Genomic DNA, 18,246 nt, shown 5'->3' on the forward strand with positions numbered 1-18,246 from the left:
CAACAGGCGAGTCAGGAGAGGTCTGCTGAGCCGTGTGGGTTGCTCCCTGGCTGGGGATCAAACTTCTGCTGCAGTGGCTGTGGATAGCTTCATAGGTTGTGTCTTAACCCCTTGCACCACCAGGGAGGCCAAGGAATCTATCAAATTTAACAAACATGAAATTTTAAAACATAGGCATAGATAGATATTTAACTTTTAGGAAGACATTGAGACTTTTATTCTATAAATTCCTATATGTGCAGAGATACTTCAATATATCATAGTTTCAATACAGTTTTTTAGTAGAGAAAGAATCTTGGAGAGAGATCTTAGTGAGCTAGAGAGAAACTTTTTCTACTACTGAAGTGTCTTAACAATATCAATTCATTTGTTAAACTGCCCATATACATTCTTCAGGGTGAATTAAAAACAAATATTGGACCTCCCTGGTGGTGCAAGAGGTTAAGACACAACCTATGAAGCTATCTGCAGACACTGCAACACCAGTTTGTTGATCCCTGGCCAGGGAGGTGACCCACGTAGCACAGCAGATCTCGCCTGACTTGCCTGCTGCTCCCCTCAGCAGTGTATTTAAGTCAGTCTGCCTGTTCTGTTCCTCACTGTCTCTGGTGAATCATCTCACCCCCCACAACTCTGGCCTCTACCCCAGTTCTTGTATGCATAAATATATAAATGTTTAGAAAAACCAAATATCAATATGATTTTTAGTTTTTTCTCTGTAAAAAGGAACCAACAAACCTTTCTATCCCGAGGCCATGACCCCTCTCTCTATTCTTCCATCTCCACCAGGTTCCCTGTCTAACTCTGGTCTCAGGGGACTGGTTCAGTGGTAGTTAATATAGTATGCTTTCTATATTACATTTATTATGCTTACATTAAAAAAGTTGTAAATAAGTATTTTTAAGCCTTAATGCCATGCTAAGCCTATTAAAATATATACATTTTTTGAAGATTTATTTATTCATGCATACAAGAACCGGGTACAGGCCAGATGGGCAGAAGAGTGAGAGGATTCACCAGAGACAGAGTGGGGAACAGAACAGGCAGACTGACTGACATACACTGCTGAGGGGAGCAGTAGGCGAGACAGGAGAGGTCTGCTGCACTATGTGGGATTCTCGCCAGCTGGCAGGGATTGAACCCATGCTGCAGAGGCTGCAGACAGCTTCACAGCACTGCACGCAACTGCCTGTGCCACCAGGGGAGGCCCTTAAAAATATTTTTTAAGTAAATTGGTTTGTAACATTGTATAAGCTTCCAGCATTATAATTGGACATCTGTATACACCACTTCGAAGCCACCATGAAAGTCTAGCTTCTATCCATTACCATACAGTTGACCCCCTTTCACCTGTATCACTGAACCCCCAAACACTATCTCCTCTCATAACCACAAATCCGTTCTCTGCGTTCAAGTGTTTGTTTTTGGTTTGTTTTTTCACTTGCTTTGTTTCTTTTTGTTTCACCTATGACTGAAATCCTTTGGTATTTGTCTCTCTTCATCTGAATTACTTAGCATGATACCATCAGGGTCCATCCATGTTGTTGCAAATGGCAAGGTTTCATCTTTTTCATGGCTAAGTAGTATTCCAGTGTGTATGTGTGTGTTTGTGTGTATGGATGGATGGATGGACACACCGACAGATAGACAGGCATACATACATAAATATTTCACCATCTTTATCCAATTATCTATCACAGTTTGTTTCCATATTGTGGCTATTATAAATAATCTTATTTTGTGTCTCCTCAAGTATCCAGGCAATGCTCAAATTTCTCAAAATATGTTATGAATGTTCTTCTTCTCCTTAAGTTTGTTTGAATCATCATTCAAAAAACTCCATGCATTGCATTTGGCTAATATGCTCTTGTCTCTTTCGATTTATATATTATGCCTCCATCTTTTTTTTCCTTTGCAATTTTATTGGTTGTTACTGTAGCTGGAGGAAAAGAAGAAAGTGGGGAAACGGAGAGACACAGAGGAGGAAATTGGGATACTCATCTCACTGAGTTTCCTACCATTCATATTTTTTATTTCGTTTTGTGGTATTTCTTAGCTCTTGTATTTCTGTGAGTTAAGATGTGATCAATTTTGGTTTCCTTATAGTGTTGTGGGTATGTGAATGTGAAAACTACTTAATAAGCAATATTTGGCACTTTCATCAGAGGCAAAAAATGCCTTTCATTTTGTGGTGCTAGCAATTCATTAGGGACTGTACAATGATGTCCTCATTCTGTTAAATCATTTTCATGTGTTAGTCAGAAACATCTATAAAAAGATACCTTTTCCTGAATTATATGGAAAATGGTGAATAATGGTTTAATACTATTTTAAAACCAGATTCTCAGAATAATAACTCAAAGCCCTAGTGTTCTCTAAAATTTATCTATGTATTTGTGTCATTTTGAACTCATGGATTGAAACAAACTAAATATGTTTCAATCCATTGCAGTCATTTTCCTCATGGACACTCAAGTCCTCTAACCTTTGGGCAATGGAAGTTTATTCAAGTTGGCTCCTGATTTCTTTTGACGCAATCCTGATAGCCTTTGAAGAAAAGTTTCAGGTTCATCTAGTACATTTCTTATCTTAGACTTTCAACCAACACCATTCTTTTTTTCAAAGCCCTGGAAAGTGGTGTTGAAAAACAAAATGAAGACAGTAGGGTAACTCATTGCTTTTGAGTTGGTCAATAACTCTAGAACATTTCAGTGGATATTGGTAAACATATTTATATTTTTACTAAACTGTGGTTGTCAGAAAGTCATGATGCAATTTTGCATAGAAAACATAGAAGAAAATATATCCTGATTTTTCTGACAACACAATATATGAGTTTATACTGGTGAATTAATTCAGGAATTTAAGGTAAAACTAATCAAACTTACCAGCTCTCTCTCTTCTTCCATGCCACTAATACCAGTTCCCAATGACACAAACATAATGCTCAGTTACTTTATACCATAGTGCACACATCAGTGTTTGCAAATAATCATATCAACATCACTGTCAACAGTATTTCTACTCTTCAACTCAAAAATGTCCCAAGGAAAGGGATAAACTGTGAAAACTGACAGTATGGAGCATTCTATCTTAAACAGAGACTAAGTGCATGGCTTCAATGTATTTACTTGGTGTTATCTGAGAGCTGTATAAAAATGTGGAAGTACTATATGCGTGGAAGTCCAGTTTGGGAAGATGATAGAATTTTCTTCTCAGAATTAGCACTTTGTAATTTAAAGATTTGCAGAATGTCTATAGCTAATTCTTATCTCTGCTCTGCATTAACCAGAGGGCTAACATATTTGCAGAGAAATGCTCTTGTAATGTGACAAGACTCACAATGAGTTGGTCTCCTTCCATGAGAAAGGCACACAGTAGGGGTCAAGCCATACCCGATTATACCATGGTGCTGTCTGGTATCCCTGAACCATTAGCATAGCCACTTTGAAGCACTAAAGTAGCAGATGGTAAATTTAAAAGAACAGCTTTTTAAAATTTAAAACAAATCCAAATGTAAACCTCCCTCATCCTCTCCATTCCACTCTTTGCCAAAGTAAGGGAGAAAAACATCACAAGTCCGATTCTGAGATGTTTATTTTAAAAGTATGATTTATCCTAGGTTTCAAAATCCATTGCAATTCATATTAAACAGTGGAGTTGTTTGTGTAAGTCAGTGTCTCATTTTTATCAGTTTTCCCTAGCTGATGACCAGTATGTGGAAACAAGAAATATGAGGCTAAATTTCCAAAAGGCAGCAGAGAAGGCAAGATACAACTGCTGATTTTTCCAGATTGACACATGACACCACATGTGAATGTGGTTAATAAATGAGAGTGAGCATTTTTAATCTTTCATTTTATGAGAAAATGGTTAATGTGATTTGCTTCTTGGTTTCTATATAGAGCAGGGAAAAGTTTAAAATCACTGTAGTTTCTTCCATTCTCTGATGAGGGGTGGGGCATGCTGACTGCAGTGTCAGCCACTAGAATAGTGTAGTGCGCTGTGTGGTACTTTAGAGGCTAAGCTGTGACTAGGCTGCACTCCGGCTTTAATGCAGAGTTAGGCAGCACATGGTCAGACATCTACTGTGGAGTGGGGTTATGATATACCCTTAGTTTGGGGTTTATTTAAAGCAGATAATAAAAGAGTGTAGATGCCCTATCAAAATAACATTCAAAACATACACTTTGAGCCACCCATGAACTATACATGTAAATGCGTAACAATGGGAGAAAATACAGACCAGGAACTGAAGAGAAATGTGGGCTTGAAGCCACAGGACTGCCATTTTTAGTCCTAGGAGTGGCACACACAGTGGGATACCAGTTCCTAGACCACAGAGAAATGGGTGGAATGGTCAGTCACTCACCTCCCTCCTTCCTTTCGCCCTACCCTGGCAAGAGGCAGAAGACACGTGTTGCCAGTTGTTGCCCAGAGCTCCAACTCCTAGGGGCCCCAGTGAAAAAGCATTCACCAGGACAGACTCAATCTTCACCACCCAGTCTAGCTGACAAACCATCTGACATTAAACTAGTCCCAGTATCATGATAGGGTTCTTACTCCTAAGGGTGCCTAAGCATGGAGAGAATGCCTGGTTCCGGACAATAGGTCCCAGGGGCTGAACCAAGGCAACCACAAACCTCAAATAGAGATGGGAAGAGAGAGAAAAAGAAAAAGAAAAGTAGCACCAACTACTAAAGTGAATCTAGGGCCTCCCCAGTGGCGCAGCGGTTGAGCTCTGGGCTGCGAGGCTGCCTGCAGCCTCTGCAGCGCTGGTTCGATCCCTGGCTTCTGGGCGAGGGTCCCACATGGCGCGTAGACCACTCCTGCCGCCCGCTGCTCCCCTCAGCAGTGTACTTCATCAGTCTGCCTGTTCTACTCTCCGCTCTGGCTCTGGTGAATTCTCTCTCACCTTCCCGCGTTTTGGACTGTACCTAATGCTTGTATAAAAAAAAAAAAGGTAGATAGATACATAGATAAATAAATAAATAAAGCAATGAACTAGGAAAGAAGAAAAGCTGAATGACTTCACTCATATTTGGAATATAAAAAAAAATAAAGTGAATCTAAAAGGGCAAATTCCAAACCTTACAAAAAAAATTGAATAAAACCAAATACTAAAAATGAAATCATTCTAGATAGCATGAAAATAAATGTACCCCCTTAAAATGGCTTTGAAATAAGTGTGTTAATAGTTATCAAGGAGATATAATAAGGGATCATGATCATGTCATTTCAAAGAGAAGAGAAATTTGTGCAAGAAAGATGAATTTAAAATCTCAGTTGATTGAATATATCCTAAACTGGAACAATCAAACGTATATGATCCATTTGGGAGATAATACAAGGTATTCTTCCAGAATGTAGCAGAGGCAAAGTGGAAAAAAATCTTTGAAAGATCAATTAAAAGACATGGAGAAAGATTAAAATGAAGACAGTTAAGAGTGAATGAATAGACGAGTATTCAAGCACAGAAAATCTCAGAAGAAACAGGCAAAGGCAGAAGCGATAAGTAGAGAGATAAAAACTGAGAATTTTCAGAGCTGATGAAACACATGTGTTGTCAAATTGAAAGTGTGGTTCAGATTTTAAAAAGTAAATGCAGGGGCCTCCCCTGGTGGTGCAACGGTTGAGCGTTGGGCTGCGAAGCTTCCCATAGTCTCTGCAGCAACGGTTCGATCCCCAGCCACCGGCGAGGGTCCCACATGGCACACAGACCTCTCCTGCCGCCCGCTGCTCCCCACAGCAGTGTACTTTGGTTCTTCTGCCTGTTCTGTTCCCTGCTCTTGTTCTGGTGAATTCTCTCACCCTCCCGTGCTTCTGACTGTACCCAGTGCTTGTATAAATAAATAAATAAATCTTTAAAAAAATAATAAAATAAAAAATAAAAAGTAAATGCACTATTAGACATTAAAATCAAACAAAACACAAAGATAGTCTTAAAATCTACCAAGGAGAAAAGACAGATTTCTACAATTAGACTTCTTAAGAGTAAATGTAAGAAGAAATAAAATTTTATCTTTAAAATTCTTAAAGAAAATATATCTCTCTCTCTATCCAAAATATTTTATCTTGCTAACACTCATTCGGGGATGAGAGTGAAAATGCATTTCTTCACAGACTCTTATTGAAAAAAAAAATAGCTAAGCCCCCAAATTTTAGAAGGAGAAAACAGACTCAAGAGAGAAAAAAATAAAATAATTGAGAACATAAGTTAATTTTGAAAAAATTATGACATATATGCATAAAATACAAAAACCCATAGATATCTGTATAAACATTGTCATAACAGCACAATCAAATATTTTTCAATATGTAACCAGTAGGTAAGTCAGTAAAACTACGAAAGATTAGGCCTCTGTTCTGTACCCCAGTTCTTGTATGCTTAAATAAATAAATCTTAAAAAAAATTAGGAAAACTTAAAATAACCAACTTGATTTCAAATAAGTATTCATAAATAAACTTTTTATAAAGATTAAAGTTTAGATACATACTATATATTTCTGTAACTCATATGTGTATAGGCAACCTGCACTGACCAAGCAGGATATATACAAACTCCTCAAGTCCACATAGAACATTGCAGCTTTTCACAGTGTACGAGGGCAAAAAGGAAGTCTCATCAAATTTCAATGAAGCAGGTATACACAGACCATGATGTCTTTTTAATCACAATGTAATTAAATTAGAAATTAATAGTAAAAGAGGATAAAACTTGGTAAGTAAACAAAAATTGTACTTTCAGATTACAAATATGCCAACAGGCAACCACTATGAATTTTTGGTCAAACAACCAGAAAAGCCAGAGATTCCAAAGTGGATGAAAGCAGTCCAAATGTCTAAAGTAAATTGCCACCTTAAGTTTATTTAGTATCTGGAAACATTTACGTAAAAGTGTATTGCTGTAAACTGGTCCAACCACTATGGAGAGCTGTGTGGAGATTTCTGGACCTACTAAACATAGAGCTTCCATATGATCCAGCAATTCCACTCCTAGGTATTTACCCAAAAGACACAGAAACATCAATTCCAAAGAGCACCTGCACCCCTATGTTTACAGCAGCACTATTTACAATAGCTAAGCTTTGGAAACAGCCCAAATGCCCACAAATAGATGACTGGATCAAGAAGATGTGGTACATATATACCATGGAATATTACTCAGCATTCAAAAAAGATAAACACATGCAATTTGCTGCAACATGGATGGCGCTGGAAGGGATCATGCTCAGCGAAATAAGCCAAAAAGAAAAAGAAAAATACCGGATGGTCTCACTCATAGCAGGAATCTAGAAAACTTAAATAAGGGACCAGGAAAATGAATAACTATAAGAAAGTGAAAATCAAAATCAACAAAAAACTATGAACCAGAGACACTTTTTGGGGGGTGGGGGCGGGAGGGGAGGGATTGGGGTCAAAATGGGGGGGTTGCAATTGTATGGGGAATATAAAAATAAAATTTATTATTAAAAAAAGAAACATAAGGAAAGGAAACTATAAATTAAAAAAAAGTGTATTGCTGTAGACAGCGCCAGCACTTTACATGAAATATTCCCATTTCTTTTCCTGGTCTCATGGCATCATTGCAGAGCCCTGGTGCCTGGAAGTTATGTGCAGCCAGATGACTTACTTTGGGTCAATGAAACATGAGAAGAAATTTTTGCCACTTTTAGGCAGGAGCCCTATGAGCTAGGATACAGTTGGTCGACTCTTGGTTTGTACCTTGACAATTATAGAAACCTCAGTCGCTGAGGAAGGAAGACAGTCTTCGAAACAGCCTGTGACTGTTTTCCTGTCTGACCACACGCGCGGGACAAATGCACCCAGGGACAGATTGCCACCAGCTCGTTTTCAAGTCGAGTCTCCCTGTTACTCTCTGGAGTTTTCTCTTCTGCAACCTGAATTATTTTTTAGTTTGTTCTGTGGAGCTGCATTTATGATCTGTTGTTCTAATCTAATCTGTTGTTCTAATCTAAGCCTGATTTCTTACTCTAATGATTTATTTGTTTTCTCTGTTTACAGTTTTTAGTAGCATCTGGGAGCTTTCAGACACTGTTTTTCACAGACTAATAAAAAGTATTTACAAATAGCATCAAACAAAGCCCAGAATCGGAAAACAGAGACTTTAAGCTGGTTAAAAGCTGCAAAACTGTTCTAGTAGTTAACTCTCCTCTCTCCTACCCATTTCACTACCCTTTAGTACCAGACTACATTCATCTTTGCATTTTTTTCTGTTTGTTGCATTTTGCTTTGGTGGAGTGACCATATCATTAATAAAGTATCTTTTGCCAGTGCACACATAGGTTCTTTTCTGAAAACAAACAAGTATTTCTTGCAGATAAGAAGTAAGAGCATACTGTGATCAAGATGACATAGACAAAATTATAATCATTGTCTCTGTGATAATCTAGGATGAGATTCAATAGTCGAAACTCTGATCACCCCTTTATTTTATAATAACTATTATTATTCTCTTTGGAATATTATTGTCACAGACCATTATTAGGCACCCAGGGGAGGCTTTGAATAACCTTGTAACAACTTCTTTGAGTCTGGTTTATAACTTTTAGAGTGTGATGATTTGTCCAAAAGAATGCTGCTGTGTTTTCTATACATGCCCCCCTACCACTGTAGTAGTTGTGTCCTTGAAAGTGAATGAAAAGGGGAGGGGGTCCTCCCTGGTGGCCTAGGGGTTAAGCTATCACCATGATGTCCTGAATTCCAATCCCAGCCAGGGAGCTGACCTACATGCTGCAGCAGACCTCTCCTGTCTCTCCCACTGCTCCCCTCGGCAGTGTACTTCAGTAGATCAGCCAGTTCTGCTACCTGCTCTGTCTGAATACACACACACACACACACACACACACCCCTACCTCTGGCCTGCACCGGAGTTCTACACCAAAAAAAAAAAAAAAAAAAAAGAAAGAAAGAAAGAAAGAAGGAAAGAGAGAGAGAAAGAACAAAGGAGGACTCTGCCTTGACACAAACTTGCAAAGGATTTCTTACTTTTTGGTTGTAACATTCCAATGTTGTTGCATTTTTTTTTTTTTGGTAAGGGTTTTTTTTTAAAGTTTTGGAAATTATCAAAGAAAAAAATTCTTTAGAAGAAAACTCTACCCTACTGGCTTTTTTAAATTTTTTTTTGAAGATTTATTTATTTATACAAGAACTGGGGTACAGGCCAGAGGCGCAGGAGGGAGGGTGAAAGAATTCACCAGCAACAGAGTGGGGAACAGAACAGGCAGACGACCAAAAACACTGCTGAGGGGAGCAGCAGGCAAGGCAGGAGAGGTCTGCTGTGCCATGTGGGTTGCTCCCTGGCCAGCCGGGAATCGAACACACGCTGCAGAGGCTGAGGACAGCTTCACAATGGTGCATTCAACCCTCTGCACCACAGGGCGGGGGTGAGGGGGGCTACACTACTGGCTTTTATGATGAAAGAAACATTCAAGGAAAACGATAAGTTTCTCTAAACCCAAGTAGACACCAAGGGTAATGGTAGTATATGTTTCCAATTTCTGCTGGCAAGAATTCAAGTCATGCTGGATTCATTTTTCTCTTAAAAGTTAACACATTTTGAAGAAAATTTAAAGATACCTTTATGTATGATGTTATTCAAGGTTTTAATACTCTTCAATGCTTGTTTTCAGGAAGACCAAAACCTGTTAAAGTGTCTGTTTGCTTGGGATTTAAAAGTTTCAGACATTGAAGACAGTTTTTGAAGTTTTAAACATAATTTTGATTTTTAAAATACCTCCAAATACCATTGCGGGATATCTGTTTGGGTTACATTGATGGTGATAATTTTTTCTTTTGAGTTTTCTTCAGAGTGGTATACCATTTGAAGAACCCAAATGGCTAGAAATGCAAGTCAAATCAGTGATAGTTTTTGCTATTTTGTCTTCTATGCAGAAAGAAATAAGCCTTTCATGAATAGTCATTGTGCTGTCAGAAATGTACCAGCACTGGCAATTTTGTTGATCTTGGAAACCTGTTTTCTAATCTGTGCTTGGTAACTTTTCATTCTAGTAATATTTACTTGCTAATGAATCCAACTTTGTTCAAGGCATTCCCAGCTATTGAATTTGCTTTAGTCAATAGTTTTTATTAATAAGTCACGAAGACTGTGACATAGTATTTGCTTGCTGCTGTCCGAGACCAGAGAAGAAACACTGCAGTTTCTAAGCGTGGTGTCCAAAGTCAGACTGCCTAGTTTCAAATCCTGACTCTGGCATTTTACTGACTGGGCAACTTTGGACTGAATGTTTCACCTCTCTGTGCCTCAGTTTCCTCATTTATGAAACAGGAATCATAGTTAAAACTATCACAAATGGTTGATGATTAAATGAATTAATACAAGCTTACAATAGCTGTTAGCTTTGGGTACATCAATGGCTACTATAAAGATAAATTGTGAAAAGCTGCATTCTAATAGGAGCTTTAAACATGTGACCCTTCATGAAAACAAATACAAACTGATCACAGAGGAAACACCATTGACTAGGAATGAGAGCTGGGTGCTGAGTACTAGTTTATTGGCGCTTTGATACATTGAATATCTTGTCTAATAATGAATGTTACAATGCTTGCCCCAACATTTGACAACTTGGAATAGAGAGCCAAATGAAATAAAGTATAGTTTCTACATGAAGTGGTTCCAAAATTTTGACCCCAAAATTTGACCCTTCTTGGGCACTCCCTATGTTGTTAATTTGTATTTTCACTAAGTCTTGCACTACAGACCATAATTAGTTGTCTATGTGTTTCTTTTTCCAACTAGATAAGGTCTTGGGTGGAGACACTGTCTTACTCACTTTTAAAAAATCATCTAGCATTGTGACTTGAATATAACAGACATGTAATAAGTGTTTATATAAAGGGCTTTGACAAATATACCTTGCCAAATAAACAATTATTACTATTATGTTTTCATAACTCCTACCATAGGTGACTTTATAGGGTATAATTACATGTGTTATGGACATGAGCTCCAGTAGTAGAGATATGTGGGGTCAGTACCGAGCAACCCTCACAGGGATTATTTGCAAAAAGCCTGGCTTTGTGTGTTATTGTCTTCTCTTTACATTAGCCCCTTTCCTGTAAAAACACACATTAGATGCACTATTTGTCTAGCTTTAATTGGGTCAGATGTGAAATAATCATTATTATAAGGTCTGCAAAAAGTCATCTAATCGTCCTGTGTTGTTACCATATGAAAAATGAGCCTTATGGAAATAACTAATTAGGTTCTTGTCTAAATTCCAGCTAGAACTTGAGATTTTATTTATTCATCTATTCTTTAAGAAAAAATGTCAGTGTTTCTGTGTTAAGCCTTAACTCCTGTGCTGAGCCCTGCTCAAGGGCAGTAGGAACCCACTGTATTCAAGTTTATTCTACATGGATAAACATGAGTCTCTGTTAAGAGGGAAAAAAAATCAAAGACCATGGTCCATCTGAATCAACTTGAAAACACAGTGGGGGATCTCTGATCTTAATTTAACACATTAGGTGACTTTCTCTTCCCACAGCAATTGCCCTGTCAACTTGAATGAATGTAGTGTTCATGTTAGGATAAGTCAAACACACTGATTGACCATCTACATTTTAAACATTTGGGGCTGACAGAGGAATTTTACTCTAAGGCAAAGGCATGAGAAGAGTGGTTGGATCACTAAAAGTGCTGAGAACTGTCATCATTTTCATACTGAACTTGGGCAAGTAGCCGAACCTTGGAAACTCTTCTAGAAAAGTGGAAAATAACAGGCTGTTGTTAGATTTTCTAGATTTATGAATTCAAGAAGAAACTATTGATATTGCCTTTGCAATTCTATAACTGGACCAAGTTGATATCTGTTAGAGAGATATTATTAGAGAGGTTTATGAAAAATACAAATCAAAACAAGTTTATTTTCTCTGAAAATTCACCAGCACAACTGAGTGACCAATGTAATCAGCACAGGGAATGGGACCAGACACTGGAGAAGTGTGCATTTCCTTGTCTGGTTTTTGATGAGTGTTCCTCATCCATTACAGTGTTTGAAATGCACACTTAAAGTGTGAATTTTTAAATGAGACCTATTATACATTTTCTTCTTCATCTCTTCCTTGTAAAGCTCTGCAACCACTTTATGTATTACACTTAAAATAAATTATTTTAAAATTAAATAATTATGCATGCAGTTTCTTTCAAAACACAAGGCCTACAAATTTGCATCAAAATAAAAAATCAAGACTGCTTAATTAAAACCTTGACACCATCAACCTCTTTAATTATGTGTTAAAGAGACTGGCATCCTGGGGATACCAACTTAAAATCAGTGTGCACTTGAGTGTCTCTGGTGTGTATACATGTGTAATTCACAGATAAGGGGAAAGGGTGACTTAATAAGAAGGAAAAGTTATTTAAAATTTCTCTTGACATGAATTATTTCATACTTTTAAAACAGTTAAAAAGAGGCAAAATTATCTTTTCAGAAGAATGCAGAAGAGAAATTTAGGACAGAACATTTCATCTATGTCTAAATTTCTATGTCTAAATCTCAATGAATGCTTTCTTTCTAAACGACAACGATTCTAATAATAATTGTTACTTCGAAAACACAGTGCTAAAGCTTGACTCCAGGTTACTGGGATGTATTCTTCAGAGCATATTGGGTAAATGGGGGAGGAGCAGGCTGTTTATTTCTCTCCTTCTAGACTAAGTAAATTTTGCAGTAAAATGACTGCTTCTCTTTACATTTTAATTCTTGTTGTCTTCACTATTACGTGCCTATTCCCAATTTCTTCGGCTAATGGGGAACCCAGCAGCTCTTTGTTCTCATTGTGTCAGCCGTCTTCCTTTCTTTGTGTTGCAGGGATACTGCTACCCGCATCTGCCACTGAGCATGCGGATAAATCCTTCAATAGATTCTTTACTTGGGACTTTCAGTAGTATTATTCCACTTCTCCAGGTTTTAGTAATAGCCAGAATATCCAGAAGCTAGACCAAAACTTGGAAAGGTGATAGGTGATACAGGTGGTTAGGTGGTCATCTAGCATGCTGGGATGCCAGGTAGGCATGTTCAGGGTTTGTTATCACAGAAGTTTATCTATATTATGGAATTTCTCACCAAGCAAGTTAAATACAGAACATCCTCCGGACACAAAGAAACTAGAGATACAGCTTGACCATCGAGATGACAGAAGTGTTTCTGAGCTGAAAGGCAGAGTCGATATAAAAGCAAGGGAAACCGTGTACTGGCAGTTCCAGAGAGCTATGGAACAATGTCACAAAGTCTGGCACTGGAAGTCCCAGAGCAGCGCCCTCCACAAGACAAGATAGTGCATCATCAGAGGATGAGAATCTGTTCTGTGCACTTTCCTCATAACAAAACCTCGGACTTTCCTGTTAAACACGCAGAACGCTAAGTCACTATTAATGGAAGGAAACTTGACAGTCAATTCTGCTTAAAAGTTCTCCCCCTTCCTCCAGCCCTCTGCCAAGATTTCCACAGGTTGTAAGAGATGGGTTTGCTGGTGAGATTAGGGGTAGTTCTGAGGGGTTTTGTCTCCCTTCTCACCACAAGAGTCTGGCCTTCATGGCTTGTAGATTATTTAACAGATGGGCCGCTCTACAATTTTACTCATGTGTTTATATTGTTTTTTGTCGGTTTTGTTCACTGCTTGCACACCCAACTTTTGGGTGCTCACAGATCTTTTATTTAGTGAGTATATGAGTACCTGCAGTATGAAAAAAATACTTTTGGCTTATTGTGGCAAACATTGGTGGTAATGTTAGGGGTAAAGGATGTCCTGAGCTAATTCCATTTTATATCGGGGCTGCCCTATAACAGTAACAGAACAGCTCAAACTGGACTACTTTAGAATTAAGCGAAATGAAGACCTGACGCTAGCAGCAGCCACTCTCTCTCTCTTAGGGACAGGGATGTCTGCTTTCTCCTTGGCCTCCTCTAGTCCACCATTTTGTTTCTGCACTCCCAGTTCCTGGGTGAATAGCATCATCTCAAAGCCTTTCTGATCCACAGATCTACTTTTCCATCCTCAGAGCCCTGTTCCCCAGCTTTCGGGTTTTCCATAGATTTCATCGGCTGGAGCTAGTCGTAGCAACGTCGCTGTCCGTAGCAGTTCACTTGGTGGGTAGCAAAAGAGCAGATGCCAGGAGCACCCCACTAGGGCAGCACCTGCAGCCGCCCCTGTGGCGCCCCGCCCTGGCTCGCCCGCCCTGCATCTCGGTCTCCCCGCAGCCGGGAGAGAAAGCGCCCGTGGCGGGAAAGCCGGGGCCAGGGCCAATCAGGCACCTGGGGCGAGGTGGCGAGGGCGCGCGCAGGGCGCCCCAGGCCCGGCCCGCGCGGCCCGGCCCGGATCACCCCTTGGGAGCGCTCAGCCCCCGCCTCCCCGCGCCCCGGCCCCGCCCCCGCGCCCCGCCCCGCCCCGGGGCCGCGGCTAAAACCCGGAGCCGCCGCGCGCCCCGGGGACCGGGGGCCTCTGAGCATGTGCAGAGCAGCTCGGCGGCCGCTGCCTCGGCCCGAGGCTGGGGCCCGCTGCTGATGCGCACAGCCGGCTCGGCCTCAGCGCTCCGCGGTCGGGCCCGCGCCTGGGGGTGCCAGCGCCCGAGCCGCAGCCGGAGCCTCCCCGCCGCCCGAGGCGCGGACCCCGCGGCTTGCAGCCGGCGGCGGCCGCGGTGCCGGCGGGGCCCACGATGATGGCGGAGCAGGTGAAATGCGCCTCGGCGGGGGGCGGCTCCGGAGCGGGCTCCGGGCCAGTGGTGAACGCCGAGCTGGAGGTGAAGAAGCTGCAGGAGCTGGTGCGCAAGCTGGAGAAGCAGAACGAGCAGCTGCGGAGCCGGGCGGCCAGCGCGGCCGCCGCCCCGCACCTGCTGCTGCTGTCCCCGCCGCCGCCCGCCGCGCCGCCGCCCGCCGGGGCCTGCAGCCCCCTGGGTCCGCGGAGCCCCCCGGCCACCGCCGCCGCCTCGGGGGGCCTGGGGCTCGGGCTGGCGCTGGGCGCCGGGGGCGGCGGCGCGGGCGGCGGCAGCGGGACCTCCAGCCCCGCGTTCCCGGGGACCTACTGCCTGCCCAGCCCGGCGCCCTCCCTGCTCTGCAGCCTGGCGCAGCCCCCCGAGGCGCCCTTCGTCTACTTCAAGCCCGCCGCGGGCTTCTTTGGCGCGGGCGGTGGTGGCGGCGGGCAGGAGCCGGGGGGCGCGGGGACACCCCCGGGGGCACCCTCCGCGCCGCCCTCGCCGCCCCCCACGCTGCTGGACGAGGTGGAGCCGCTGGACCTGGACAGCCTGGCCACCTGGAGGGACGAGGACGACTGTACCTGGTACTGCCCAGCCCCGCTCCCTGCCCAGGACCCCCGGGGAGGGCGTGGGCGGCGAGGCCAGGGGGGCGCGCCGCTGCCCCGGGACGCTGCGGCCTGGCCGGGGCCGACCCGGGCAGTCGCTTCATCAGGAAGGGGGGTGGGTGGGGGTCTGTTTTCCTAAAGCTTGGGGAGACCGAGTAGGGATGAATTAATGGGGCCCCTCCATCTGCTCTGCTCTCTGAGCTCATTGGGTCCTAAGCTCCTCGTTTGAATTGGCTGCAACATCCATGCCATCTTGTCTTTTTGTTGCTCAGTACTGCACTTTCCCCAAGTCTTTTCTGGGGGGGCTGGAGATGGGTAAGGCTTGGCCTCAAGTGTACGACTGTTCGTGTTCTTTCCGCTGCAACAAACGCTGAACGGGATTTGCGGGTTGTCCCCCTCCCGTGGCGTCTCAAGCTGCCCAGGGATGGATCTCTGCTTGGAGATTCTTTCTTGCAGTTTGAATTGTGCAGGCGAGTGTTTCTCATGCGCTGCGTTTTCATTGATGGCTTCTGATTTCAGAGACTGAGTAGCTTTTTTTTTTTTTTTTTTTTTTTTTTTAACATTGCTGACCTCACTGGCTTTCCGACTAGCAGTGGTGTCAGAAATGGGGACTTTTCCAGGGAATGGAGTGAAAGGCTGCTGTTACCTAGAATCAAGGCGCTTTCTTTAATTTTTAAAATTATACTGATGATGGAAGAAAAGTGAGATTAGAGAAGCCATTTTTTAGAATTGTTTAGTTGGTTATCAAAAACTTGAGGATGGGGCCTCCCCGGTTGGGCAGCGGTTGAGCGCTGGGCTGCGAAGCTGGCCGCAGCCTTCGCAGCGCCGGTTCGATCCCCGGTTCGATCCCCGGCCACCGCCACCGGCGAAGGTCCGCGGTCCCACATAGCGCGCAGACCTCTCCTGCCTCCCGCTGCTCCCCTCAGCAGTGTATTTCATCAGTCTGTCTGTTCTGTTCCCCGCTCTGGCTCTGGTGAATTCTCTCACCCTCCCGTGCTTCTGACTGTACCCAGTGCTTGTATAAATAAATAAATAAATCTTTAAAAAACCCCCACAAAACTTGAGGATGGCAGCATTTCAGTTGAAATCTTGTTGGCTCTGTTTCCCATGAGTAGCCTATTCTGGGTGTGGGTGTACCTTGTTCCTTTATTTCATGGCACTTGTTTGGTAGAGCTAGTGAGGTGACTGACTTGGGTCAGTTCTTATGGTCAGGTGAGACGCTGCAGATAAGGTGGAACTTGGGAAAAAGAACAGCATTCGCCTCTATGTAACAGGCGCATGAAAAATGGTGGTTCTCCTTTGATCTTTTTATCTTAGTACTTTTTGCTTAAGATATGTGCTGTTTTTCTGGGTTGGATTTTCTTCAAGTGCTTTGTGTTCTTGTTGCCTGATTCCACAGAAGGGTATGGGAACCTGAGAACCTTGCTGGTTTCACTGTGCTGTTCTTTTCCCCTGACCCTCCTCTGTGCCAGAGCTCTCAGCTGTAAGGTACATGAATTAATGGACTTGATACTGAGAATCAAAATATATGGAGCTACAATAGGCACATCCAGCTCCCTCTTTGGTACTTTACTTTTTGGATACTGTCTCCATGACTCAATCTAGGCAAATTACTTTCTAGGACTTTAAGCCATTCTTTAGAAGCTGTATCTTTACTTTTCAAAGCCCAGGCTGTTACGTGATCTCAGCTTCAGCTTCTTATAGTACTGAAAATGCTCTCCTGATGATTCTTAGATTATCACTAAAAACTCTAAGCTGATAATGCAACCTTCAGATTGACATAGTCCTCACTTTGTCTTTTCTGAAGATGAATGTATTTAAATAATTGAAGGAAATTTTTGTTTTTCTTTTTGATGGGGAGCGATCCAATGCTTTAAAAAATGTGCTGTGAAGTATTTAATGAGTGTGAGATTGATGAGGGTACATACATGGTTAATACAATTGTCATATTTTCTTTTGAATGGACTTCTAGCATATTTACTTAACCAACTATTGCTAGTATTTTGATAGCTAGGCTTTCCTTGTGTATTTTTTGTCAAAATCACATTGAAATAACAAACTTTAAAGTTACCTGTTTAGTGGAATTTGCCTACTAGCACTTCAATGATTTGAAGCAAAGGTATAGCAGGGGCTACTAATTTTACTCATCAATTACATAGGTGAATAAACATGTCAATGCCTTAATGCTTACAAATGTTTCATAAGACACACGGCACACTATGGAACATCTTGAAGACACACAGGATTAGAATCCCAGGTGGAAAAACATGGAGGGATCATTAATCTTGGTTGGATGGACTTACATTTTTTAAGTTACCTGATTTACAGAAAACTTTTTGTCATAAGATTTTATTCATTAGGTTATTATGCTTTTTTTTTGTGTATGTGTGTTGAAATGCATTTGACCTATTGGTGGACCAGTAATCAACAGGGTTTAATTTTCAAAATTGAACCCACTTGTTAGTGCTTACAAAGACTTTGGCAATTGTATGGGGAATAAAAAATAAAATTTATTATTTAAAAAAAATAAATAAGAAAACAAACAAACAAACAAAAAAAACAAAGACTTTGGCAGTTTCATCATCACTGCAAATGTTACATGACCCTGTCCTGTGTGTCAAAAACATGGTACTTTAAATTTGGATTCCCTGATAGGTTTGCAGGTTGACAGCTTTTATTTCCTGTATTTATTAAGAAACAACTGTAGAGGAAATGTAGGGTCTGATTATTTTTAAAATGTGTAAGAATTGAACTTATATATTTTCTTTCATTACAAAACAAAAACCAAAACCACAGAAGGGAGTATGAGGTCACAAGTCTTCCTTCTTGTCTCCAGTTCATTGCCCTGACTCAGAGTTAATCCTGTTAACATTTTGTAGACCCTTCAAGGTAGGAACATAATT

The 18,246-nt window shown here is 41.7% G+C and overlaps 2 protein-coding genes across 3 annotated transcripts in view; both read left to right on the plus strand.

Annotated features, from left to right (window-relative positions):
* The window catches only part of SCEL (sciellin), a gene marked incomplete at both ends in the record, with an annotated part of 103,362 nt that extends 93,649 nt beyond the window's left edge, over positions 1 to 9,713 (plus strand). Inside the window, one exon of the mRNA XM_084234903.1 lies at positions 9,655 to 9,713. Coding sequence (XP_084091029.1) covers positions 9,655 to 9,713 — 59 coding nt within the window. The remainder of the gene's footprint in view (positions 1 to 9,654) is intronic.
* Positions 9,714 to 14,702: 4,989 nt separating this feature from the next.
* The window catches only part of SLAIN1 (SLAIN motif family member 1), a gene marked incomplete at both ends in the record, with an annotated part of 40,537 nt that continues 36,993 nt past the window's right edge, over positions 14,703 to 18,246 (plus strand). For both annotated transcript variants that reach the window (XM_084234731.1, XM_084234732.1), the window contains one exon: positions 14,703 to 15,322. In XM_084234731.1, coding sequence (XP_084090857.1) covers positions 14,703 to 15,322 — 620 coding nt within the window. The remainder of the gene's footprint in view (positions 15,323 to 18,246) is intronic.

Source organism: Talpa europaea (genome assembly GCF_964194135.1).
Source record: "Talpa europaea genome assembly, chromosome: 6".
In the NCBI taxonomy this organism is placed as follows: domain Eukaryota; kingdom Metazoa; phylum Chordata; class Mammalia; order Eulipotyphla; family Talpidae; genus Talpa; species Talpa europaea.